This window comes from Pan troglodytes, chromosome 21, assembly GCF_028858775.2.
Source record: "Pan troglodytes isolate AG18354 chromosome 21, NHGRI_mPanTro3-v2.0_pri, whole genome shotgun sequence".
NCBI lineage: Eukaryota > Metazoa > Chordata > Mammalia > Primates > Hominidae > Pan > Pan troglodytes.
The window spans coordinates 39,445,163-39,456,565 of NC_072419.2; the positions used below are offsets into that span (position 1 = coordinate 39,445,163).

At 48.3% G+C, this 11,403-nt stretch overlaps 1 protein-coding gene across 3 annotated transcripts; it reads left to right on the plus strand.

Annotated features, from left to right (window-relative positions):
• Window positions 1–1,251: 1,251 nt before the first annotated feature.
• Window positions 1,252–8,587, plus strand: BPIFA1 (BPI fold containing family A member 1). 3 transcript variants are annotated; one of them, XM_016937709.2, is made up of 9 exons: window positions 1,252–1,306; window positions 2,956–3,130; window positions 3,309–3,468; window positions 5,042–5,149; window positions 5,472–5,624; window positions 6,628–6,712; window positions 7,335–7,398; window positions 7,766–7,840; window positions 8,388–8,587. In XM_016937709.2, exons 2-8 carry the CDS (start codon window positions 2,971–2,973, stop codon window positions 7,804–7,806), a joined length of 771 nt encoding a protein of 256 aa, XP_016793198.2. In that variant the 5' UTR covers window positions 1,252–1,306; window positions 2,956–2,970; the 3' UTR covers window positions 7,807–7,840; window positions 8,388–8,587. The 3 variants fall into 3 exon arrangements, with proteins under 3 accessions (XP_016793198.2, XP_016793200.2, XP_016793197.2); XM_016937711.2 differs by having other exon boundaries at window positions 8,404–8,587; XM_016937708.2 differs by having other exon boundaries at window positions 8,443–8,587.
• Window positions 8,588–11,403: the final 2,816 nt, after the last annotated feature.

Genomic DNA, 11,403 nt, shown 5'->3' on the forward strand with positions numbered 1-11,403 from the left:
CACTGTGGCTCACGCCTGTAATCCCAGCACTTTGGGAGGCTGAGGTAGGTGGATCACCTGAGGTCAGGAGTTCGAGGCCAGCCTGGCCAACATGGTGAAACCCCATCTCTACTAAAAATACAAAAACTTTGCCAGGCATGGTGGCGCTCGCCTGTAGTCCCAGCTACTCAGGAGGCTGAGGCAGGAGAATCACTTGAACCCGGGAGGTGGAGGTTGTCATGAGCCGAGATCACACCACTGCACTCTAGCCTGGGCGACAGAGTAAGACTGTCTCAAAAAATAAAATAAAATAAAAATTAAGTGAAAATTTAAAAAATAAAAAGGGAAACATGAAAGCGTAAAGTTCACAGGTGGGGAAATCAAAATGGCCAGCAAGTGTGGGGAGGCACCTTCATCTCTCAGCACAGTGATTGGGGGAAAGGACCCGAATGTGGATGTCTCACCCCAGGCAAGCACTGCATCTCTGGACAACTCGCCTCACACTCAGCCTCAGTTTCCCCCTTATAGAATAGGAGTACAGGGTTGTGAGGATTTTGTGAGATGCTGCCTGTGAACACCATGGCAGGCCAGGCATACAGCAGGAGCTCGGCCAGTGTCTGCTGTTGGCGTTGTTTTTGTTGTTTTCATTCTCCAGTCAGTTGCATTCTAACTCTGCTGCATCCTCTCTGGGTCTTTCAGCACTTGTCCCCACTAGATCTCAGTTTCCTCCTCTATAAAAGAGGAGGAGCCATCTCTCCCTCTCAGGGTTCTTGTGAGGACAGAGAGCTCCTGACGTGCAATAGGGGCTCTGAAAACAGGAGACCCTTGCCCTGGAATGGAGACACACCCCAGATGTAGGACGCAGTGTGACTCTTTTGACATTTTAGGAGAAAGAATCCTCCAATTGGAGCATAAAAATTAGAGCAGGAGAGGAAAGGGGCCAAGAGATGAGACTGAGGTCCCTTCCTGGGCTCTGTCTGGCTGCTCCTTTCAATGCTCCAAGCTACCTTGGGAGCGTGGGTCCCCAACCTTGGCTCCGCTCAGGAAACCATAAAGTCTTGAGTAACATCCCATCTCAGGTTTTTCTCTGTTTATCTTGTCGACCAAATAGCTTAACTGTCTCACCTGCTAATGTGATTGGCAATTATTTACTTTGGAGAGCCCTGAAAGACACTGCCAGATTGCAGAATTCTCAATTATCTAGAAACCCATCACCCAATACATGCTTCCTCGTCCCCATACTATAAAAGAGGTTGCCTCCTCGGCAGAAGTGAGTGGGGGAGAGAGAGGAGACCAGGATAGCTGCTGAGACCTCTAAGAAGTCCAGGTAAGAGCCATCCATTCTGCGGCCCCTCTGCTACCCTTGACGGCAGGGATCTCAGGCTCCTCCCTGTGGGGCAGGCAGATCGTACTCAAGATCACTCACTGGGGGCTGTGCAAGAGAAACAGACCTGGCCAATGTCAGGGATGTGGGGATGGCCATTTGCTCTGCTGTCCTAAGAGACCAGTAACATTGATATAGAAATGAGCACTATTAATGCCGTAAATGAAAGCCTCTAAGGCATAAGTTTTAGCTTGAGGTTACCAGTGTGGATACAGATGATCCAAAAACCTCCTAAAATTCTTCACCCAATTTTATACATTTTGATGCATTTTTCTGAGACTAGGATCTTTAGCTTCCATTGGATTCATAAAGGGTTTGTTGCCCAAAAGAGATTCAGAGGCTGTGGTCAAAGTTACCTCCCTAAGAAGGGCACAACTGGCTCTTTGGACCAAAGACCTTTCATTTCCAGCCTTCCACCACAAGGATGGAGCTTTAGCTGAGTCAGCCAATAGATGGAATTTTGCACAAAGTCACCAGTTGTCTCCAAATTGTAGGTACTAGTGCAGGCTCTGGACAACTTTGCTGGCTGCCAAATAGACCTGTGAGAGGTCTGCAAGCCAAACCTCAGGGGTTGACCAGAATTCCATCCAGGGCAGCTTGAAGGAGAAGAGAAAGGTGTCAAAACGATAGAATGCATGTTTGTGTGTTGGGTGAGGGGAGGGTTGGGAGGCCTTCCTTCAACCACAGCTCTGCCATCAATTTATTGTATGACCTTGGGAAAGTCACTACCCCTCTTTGGTCCCCTGGTTCTTTGCATGCAATGAAGAGTTTGATGGCCCCAGGAATTCCCCAACACAGGTCTACATGAGATGGTGGCTGTGGCCATGCGACCCCTGTATTGTGTGACTTTCAAGGGCGTCCACCAACCATCATGGCCTGAGCTCAGGCCAAAGGACTGAACAAGGATGATCTAAAACAGTTCAATTCTTCAGCACTTGCATGTTTAACCCTTCTCATTTACTTTGTCTGAAGAGCAGCAATGATTCAAACCATTGAAGCAAGCCCGATTGGAGAATAAATCTGATGGTTACTTAATTTAACCGAGGGTTCACCTGGCTCTAGCTTCTAATCCTCTGTCCACTGTGTACTTGTGACCTTGGGGAAAGTTACCCACACTCGGTAGTACATGAGTGGGTTTCAAGAAGGGATGGGAGTATATTTGAAACTCCCAACTGCAAACTCACTTGACCTCTGTGAGCCTTGGTTTCTCCTACTGGAAAATCAGACAAGTGAACTGTGGGCAAGATGGAGTGAGGTGAAGCTGGGATTCTTGGCAAGAAGGAAAAAAACCCTCTTCTTTGGAATGTGGTGGAGTGGGGCTGTCTCCTTTTTAGGCCCCTGATCAGTGGTCCTCACCTGTGCAATGCAGGTAACAGGTGCCCATGTCTTAGGGTTGTGATGAAGATGAAATTGTGTAAAGTGGTCAGCCTGTTGCCTGGCAAGGAGAAATTGTTCAGCAGTGTTAGCTATTACTAGTGACCCCCTGGTGTTCTGGGGAGCAAACAACCCCACCCCCCAGGTGTCAGGGGCAGGTGGTGGATAAATTCCTCTCTGATACCCATGCCATGTTGGACTTGTCATTCTGGCCACAGATACTAAGAGCAAAGATGTTTCAAACTGGGGGCCTCATTGTCTTCTGCGGGCTGTTAGCCCAGACCATGGCCCAGTTTGGAGGCCTGCCCGTGCCCCTGGACCAGACCCTGCCCTTGAATGTGAATCCAGCCCTGCCCTTGAGTCCCACAGGTCTTGCAGGAAGCTTGACAAATGGTGAGTATGTGACAACCTCTTTCAGGGGTGTATGTGTGCGTGTGTGTGTGTGTGTGTGTGTGTGTGTGTGTGTGTCCAACCCTGCAAAGCGGGGAGGGACAGGGCTGGATGGGGGAGGGGGCCTGAGGATCTGGAATTGTCAGATCTGACCCCCAGAGACCCTTACACCCATTTCCAGCCCTCAGCAATGGCCTGCTGTCTGGGGGCCTGTTGGGCATTCTGGAAAACCTTCCGCTCCTGGACATCCTGAAGCCTGGAGGAGGTACTTCTGGTGGCCTCCTTGGGGGACTGCTTGGAAAAGTGACGTCAGTGATTCCTGGCCTGAACAACATCATTGAGTGAGTTGTCCTAAAATAGAGCTTTGGTCTCCACCAGGGAACCCCAGGTGAAGATCTGCCAGCCCCAGGCAGTGACCCTGAAGCAGCGAGGGAGCGGCCTGAAGATGGAGCCAGGACTCAGTTCTGAGACCCATCTCCAGTCTGGCAGGGACACCAGTCCTCCCCAAATCAGCAATGCCCTCAGTTCTAGGCATGTCCTGAGGCCCCAGCATCATCTGTAATCCTCACCACAACCCTTTGAGGTCGATTTAATAATCTCCAGTTTGCAAATGGGAAAACCAAAGCACAGAGGTGCTTGTGTTCACGCTGCTAGAGTGATGCCAAGTGAGTAAGGCTCTCACTCTACTATCCTAACTCCAAAGCCAAGGCTCTTCCCACTACACTGTGGTCATTTTGTTCTCTGCACCTGCGAAATCCCTTAGAACACAGACGGCCTTTGATGTTAGTAAGAGTGTAACCTGCCCACCTTGATGATATCAATGTGATGAAAAACAGTGTGATGTCCATGGAAAGGTCTAACGTGGAGTTTCCCATGAGACACCCAAGAGCTCGCAAAGCAAAAAGCAAGAATGGAAGCTTGATGCCAGTGAGCCGGGAGACCTGGTTCCTGGATAGGACTGGATCAAAGCCATTTCCAAACTCCTACCCACCCAGGGTCTCACTCCCTGACTTGGAGACAGACAGACTTCTTGACTTCGATTTTCAAATGTACTTGTTGGATGACCTGGGACAGGACACCCTGTCTCTCTGTGCTTGGTTTCTCCATCTGTAAAATATAGATTATAGAACCCACAGAGAAAGTGTATTGTGAGGACTGGAAAAGGTGTAAATCACCTGGTGCAGTGGCTGGCTCAGTGAATGGCCTCACCCATCAAATGGCCTCCCTGCTTGATGGGTGAGGTCACAGGGCTGGCTTTCTCCTGGAGACAACAGGGTGTGATGATGGATGGATGGTTGGAAAGATAGGACAATGGGAGAATGGCTTCCTTCCACCCTTTCTGCACTCTCCCTGACTTCCTGCTCCTCAATTCCCATGATAAACATTGGTGATTGGCCACCTGACAGGGTGGGTGATTCTTACCCATAAATGTTTGTGCAGATTTACTTCCAGTTGCACCTGCATCATCCATTCATCCACTGACCAATCCATCATCCAGTTATCCATCCTTCTACCTAATCACTTACTCTTCCATCCATGCACCCACATATCCACTACCCACCTTCCCATCAATCCAGTCAACTAATATGAAGTAGCCACTTTCTTTGTAAGGCTCTTAGCTGGCATACAGGATGCAAATATAATCCAGACACAGTTGTTGTCCTGAATACCTCATAGACTGGAGATAAGGAAAGGGCCCTGTGTGTGTGTCAGATCTGTTCCAGGGCAGAGGCTGGAAAAGACCTGGTGTGTGACTCAGAACCCACGTGGCTTAGGCGCAAGACTCCCCTCCCATCTCCCTATCCTGGGTGGGAAGCTCTACCTCTGGGATGGGTACTGTTAGGTTAAAGATGGTTTCTGGGTTTGGAGCTAGAGGAGCTAATGTTTCCCCCTCCAATATTACTCCCTGGACAGCATAAAGGTCACTGACCCCCAGCTGCTGGAACTTGGCCTTGTGCAGAGCCCTGATGGCCACCGTCTCTATGTCACCATCCCTTTCGGCATAAAGCTCCAAGTGACTACGTGAGTGGGTCCCAAGAGGGGGTGAGAGGATGGCTCACCAAGGGAGACCCTGGTGACCGTGGTTAACCATAACGGGGGTATTGGAGTCTAACAGACCTGAGCCTCCAACTTCAGCTCATTTGCTGCTATGCTAAGTGGCCTTGGGTCACTTGGGAAACTCACTTGACCTCTTGAGTCTTTGTTTCTCCTGCTAGAAAATGAGATAAGTACAACTGTGGGCAAGATGGAGTGAGGTGAGGCTAGCATTCTTGGCAAGGAGAAAATAACCCTCTTCCTTGGAATGTGGTGGAGCTAGATACCAGTGGGGCTGTCTCCTTTGCAGGCCCCTGGTCGGTGCAAGTCTGTTGAGGCTGGCTGTGAAGCTGGACATCACTGCAGAAATCTTAGCTGTGAGAGATAAGCAGGAGAGGATCCACCTGGTCCTTGGTGACTGCACCCATTCCCCTGGAAGCCTGCAAATTTCTCTTCTTGATGGGTGAGGCCAGAGGAGCAGCTTATCCTGCCCAGAGATGACAGGGTGTGATGCCAGATGGATGATTGGAAAGCTGGGACAATGAGAGAATAGATGAGTGAGAGGCAGAAAGGGTGGGAAAATGGATGGGAAGGAGGGAGCGTGGAAAGATGGATGGATGGATGGATGGATGGATGGATGGATGGACAGATGGTTAGATGGTTGGGTTGATGGAGAGAAGGATGAATAGATAGATGGATGGATGGATAGACAGATAGATAGATGATAGATAGATAGATAGATAGATAGATAGATAGATAGATAGATAGATAAAGTAGTACTTATTCCTTCTTAGACCAAGCTAACCAATTTTATGCTGGATCTAGCAACAAGAAATTGGAGTTTAAGCCCTGCATATTACAGGGGAATGGGGATAGAGGGCTTCCTGTGTGAACCTGGGTAGTGCTTCTCCAATTTAGTTCTAAGCTTACTTATCTGCAATATGGAACTGCACTGGAGTTACTGATAGAACCTACCAAGATAATAGGTGTGAAAGTGCTTTGTCCCAGTAAGGGGTAAAATAGACATGGATCCTAACTAGGTTATTTATTTCAGTTACCTGTCACATGGGGAGACTGTGTCAAACCTATTACGCAAAAGTTGCCCACGTGGTTAACTTTTAATGAACACATACATTGGGCTTCACATGTGTCATCTCATTGTATCATAATGACAACTACATACTAAGTAGTATCCATTCATTTATGGACTCTGCAAAGCCTTATTGGCACCTGCTTTTTCTGAGAACCATGTGTTTATCCTACACATACCTGTGTGTTCACTGCTGTACACAAATGTAACTCCCTTTCCATAAGCCCCTTGCTGTTGGCCTGCACGTGGGTGTAGATAGACAAGGCTCGGCTTTAGTGACTGAGTGTTGAGACTGTGGGGTTCACAGTGGCCCCCTCTGGAGACTTCTCCACACCATCTCCAGGTCCCTGCATCACCCATGACTTTTCTCTTTCAGACTTGGCCCCCTCCCCATTCAAGGTCTTCTGGACAGCCTCACAGGGATCTTGAATAAAGTCCTGCCCGAGTTGGTTCAGGGCAACGTAAGTAGGCAAGGTGGGGATCCCCTGATCCTCAGGCTTTAGAGCTTCTTGCACTAAAACAAAGCCCTGAGCTAAGTGGGTCCGAGTCCCTCAATTTGATAAGTAACTTCCATTCATCAATATATTTGTCCATTGATCCATCTGTCCATGTTTCTTCTTTACATCTTTCCAAATGCATTGATGAGTTTCTGCTCTAGGCTAGGCCCTGCCTGTCCACACTGAAGCTGAAATGGATTGGCCCCTGTTCAGAGAAATTGGAGAAGTTCCCTGTCCAGCCTTCTGTGGCCACAGACAGTCTTCCAACCTATGCTTGGGTGTCTCCTATAACCAGGGCACTCCACTCCACTTAGAATCAGATGTGATGTCACAGGGTGAACACTGGGCTTGTTGTGTGATTTGGGGCCCTTCACAACATCCCTCATGCCTCCAGTTTCTCCTCGGGCATGTGTGACCATTGATCTGTGGGATTGCTTAGAATCACTTTCACACAGAAAAATCACAGGAAATTTCCCCAGAGAACGCCCACTAGGGATTCTGCTGCTCCAGGGTGCCACTCTGCCTAACTCCCCTCTCTGCCCCCAGGGTGCCACTCTGCCTAACTCCCCTCTCTGCCCCTGGCCAGGTGTGCCCTCTGGTCAATGAGGTTCTCAGTGGCTTGGACATCACCCTGGTGCATGACATTGTCAGTAAGTACCTGCTTTCAAGCCCTCTGTCCCTCTCTGCAGGAGCAGCAACTTCCCCCAAGGAGTTTTTTCCCTGCACACCCTAGGATACTAGGTCCCTCTGGCCTCAACTCTCTCTATTTTGGGCTTCATTTTCCCCCGAATAATCTAGATAATTTTGAGATAGACACCGTGTCTCCTGCCTCAGCCCTGACACTGAGGACAGCTGGGCTGGTTGGTAGAAGGAGGCCTGGCTTCCTCCAAGCATGCTGAACACAGTCGGATTTCCAGAGGCCTCCATTCCCTGGCCCCCCACCTTGAGGAATGTGGACTCCTTCACACTGAGATCATGACTGTCGTCTGTTTTTTCATTGCTTGTTTGTTTGTTTAGACATGCTGATCCACGGACTACAGTTTATCATCAAGGTCTAAGCCTTCCAGGAAGGGGCTGGCCTCTGCTGAGCTGGTAAGTGCCCTTCCCCACACCCCAGGATTTTGGGGGCTGGTTGTTCTTCTCTTGGTAGAAGACAGACGGGAGCTTGGGACAATGACATCCAAAGAAAGAGACAAACATCTACAGAGGTACACACAGGGATGCACAGAGAAATCCACAGAAAAGCTGACAGAGGTGGAAGGATGCAGGCAGCACAGCAACACAGCTACCAAGAGAAACACACACACAAATGCCCAGACACATGGCCACTGATACAGACGCACACACTCTCACACCAGCACACTCACACACATGCACACATCGGTGGACTCACCACACACAGACACACACACTCTCACCCAGCACCCTCACACATACGCACACATCAGTGGACTCACCACACACAAGTACACGTGGATACACAGACACACACTCACTCAAACACATGCTCACAGAGCCCTGACTCCAGGCCTGATGTCTTGCCCAGGGTCTCAGCCTCCTCCTGTCCCTCTGGGGCATGAGTTTGATGATGAGTCAATACCAGTAACACTCACTGACCTTGAGTCTCCATCCTGATTAGGGTCTTCCCCCAACAGAACTATTTCTTGCTGCTCAATCCATTCCCTCTGGCCCAGCTTCCCAGTGCTCACAGATGGCTGGCCCATGTGCTGGAAGATGACACAGTTGCCTTCTCTCCGAGGAACCTGCTCCCTCCCCTTTCCCACCAGGTGTGTGTAACATTCCATGTGCCTCACCTAATAAAATGGCTCTTCTTCTGCATCAGGGGCCTTGTCATCCTTCACCATTACTTGAGGGCTCCTGGGTTGGAAACAGCCCTGGCCTGGGTGGTTGGGGCCATAGCATAGAGTTTGGCACCTACTTTGTAGATCTGAATAGTCTTGAGCAGGTCAGGGAGATGTTCAAGTGTGTGTGGATTTCAGAAGGCTTTCCCAGGTGTCCTTAGAAAGGGGGGATAAGGCATTCAGGGTAGATATAATACTCCAGGTACAGTTAATGACATACAAATTTGCCGCACCATGAATGAAAATGGCAGATTTGTGTTAGGGAAATGCAAATTAGAACTACAATGAAGGCCAGGTGCCATGACTCATGTCTGTAATCCCAGCACTTTGGGAGGCCAAGACAGGCAGATCAGTTAAGGGCAGAAGTTCAAGACCAGCCTGACTGACATGGCAAAACCCTATCTCTACTAAAAATACAAAAATTAGCCAGGGGTGGTGGCGTGTGCCTGTGGTCCCAGCTACTTGAGAGGCTGAGGTGAGAGAATTGTTTGAGCCCAGGATGTGGAGGTTGCAGTGAGTCAAGATCGTGCCACTGCATTCCAGTCTGGGTGACAAAATGAGACCCTGTCAAAAAAATTAAATTTAATTTTTAGAAACACCCAGTAAGATATCATCTCACACCAGTCAGAACAGCTATTATTAAAAGGCCAAAAAGTAGCAGGTGCCAACGAGGTTGCAGAGAAAAGGAATGCTTATACTGCTGGTGGGAATGTAAATTAGCTCAGCCACTGTGGAAAGCAGTCAGGAGATTTTTTAAAGAACTTAAAACAGAGCTACCATTCGACCTGGCAATCCCATTACTGGGCATATACCCAAAGGAATATAAATCCTTCTACCAGAAAGACACACGCACATTCATTGCAGCACCATTCACAATAGCAAAGATGTAGAATCAACCTAGATGCCCATCAGTGGTGGATTGGATAAAGAAAATATGGTACATATACACCATGGAATACTACACAGTTGTTAAAAAATGAGATCATGGCCTTTGCAGCAACATGGATGCAGCTGGAGGCAATTATCCTAAGTGAATCAATAAAGGAACAGAAAACCAAGTCTCTCGTGTTCTCACTTACAAGCGAGAGCTAAACATTGAGTACACATGGACACAAAGAAGGAAGTAATACACACCGGACCTATCTGAGGGTAGAAGGTGGGAGGAGAGTGAGGACTGAAAAACTACCTATGGGTACTATGCTGATTGCCTGGATGACACAATTATCTGTACAACAAACACAGTTTACCCAGGTAACATGTACCCCTTGAACCTAAAATAAAAGTTGGAAAGAAAAGAAGAAAATGGCAGATTTAAGAGATGTTCAGGAGGTGGATCTGGAAGGATGTGGACAAGGGCGTAGGTGAGGTGCGTGTCCAGTGTCAGGCTGAGGAGCCAAGGGTACCTGGGGATCTGGGAGGATGAACTGATTCCGGCAGACAAAGTATGCCCTTAGCTGTGGCTACTCTGTGTGGAAATGCCTGGGACACCCGGAGGATCCATCCAGGAAGCTGACGGTACACAAGTCACCTACCGCCCATCTTTTGCTTCCTTGCATGCAGTCATACTGACCTCTTGTCAATTCTCTAAGTAAGAGGAGGACAAAAAATGACCAAGGACGAAATGAAAAGGACAAACTGGTGCAAAGTGTTCACTGCTGGGGGTTTGAGAAAGATACAACTAGAGTTGTAAGTAAGCAGAAGTTTCTTGATATCCTGGCTTGGAGTTATATTGTTGGAGGAAGAAGCCTGAGTTTAAGGAACTGAGAAGAGGAGGGGAGGTAAGGAAGTTGAGTCTGTGTATGCAGATAAGATTTATGAGGCCAGGCTCAGTGGCTCATGCCTGTAATCCTAGCACTTTGGGAAGCCAAAGTGGGTGAGTCGCTTGAGCTCAGGAGTTTGAGATCAGCCTGGGCAACATAGGGAGATCCCATCTCTACAAAAAAAAAAAAAAAAAAAAAGATATAGACAGAGAAAGAAAAATTAGCCAGGTGTAGTGACATGTGACTGTAGTCCCAGCTACTTGAGGGGTTGCAGCAGGAGGATCGCTTGAGCCCTGGAGGTCAAGGGTGCAATGAGCCATGTTCACGCCACTGCACTCCAGTCTGGGTGACAAAGCAAGACCCTGTCCCAAAAAAAAAGAAAAAAGAAAGAAAAGAAAAGATTTATGAAATACTGGCTGTGAGAAGGAAAAAGAATGGGGCTACCCAGAGTGAAGAACTCTGACCCCCCTCAAATAAAAAATACATACGATCTCATTGTTGAGGTCTTTAGGGACTAGTCCAACCCTTTCATTACACAGATGAGATACTGAGGCCTTGGGATTGTGTGAATGACTTGCCCAAGGCCACAGGGAGACAAAAGGGCCAATGAAAGACTGGAAACATCCCAGACTTTACAGAAAACCATGTCCCTTGCTCTTTGGAGCCTTTGTTGAGCTTGTGAGAATGAGCAGATTCAAGTTCATGTTTCTCAAATCTCTGATTCTAAACCAGGGACCTACCCATTCTCCAACCCCTGTCAAACATCAATCATCAAGTCCAGACCTGCCACTATCTCCACCTACTGTTGTCTCCAATCAACATGGCATCATAGAAGGACAGTTGCATAGCTCAGACTTCGAGATTTGTTGTGTGACACCATCATGTGTCTTCAGGGAGAATTCAAGAAAGAAAGCGTATTCCACACCCACAAAAGTTCTCTGAGCTCAGATGAGTAATTAACTCCCAGCAAGCAGCTGAATGAGCCTGGGAAATGTCTACCTAGGCACTGACCGGAAATGCAGAAGGACCTTCC

Bases quoted from the DNA above. Each gene is read 5' to 3' on its own strand.
- BPIFA1 (XM_016937709.2), top strand. From the start codon at position 2,971: ATGTTTCAAACTGGGGGCCTCATTGTCTTCTGCGGGCTGTTAGCCCAG. The intron at 3,469-5,041 runs GTGAGTTGTCCT...CTCCCTGGACAG, and splicing joins GGCCTGAACAACATCATTGA to CATAAAGGTCACTGACCCCC. The intron at 5,150-5,471 runs GTGAGTGGGTCC...TCTCCTTTGCAG, and splicing joins ATAAAGCTCCAAGTGACTAC to GCCCCTGGTCGGTGCAAGTC.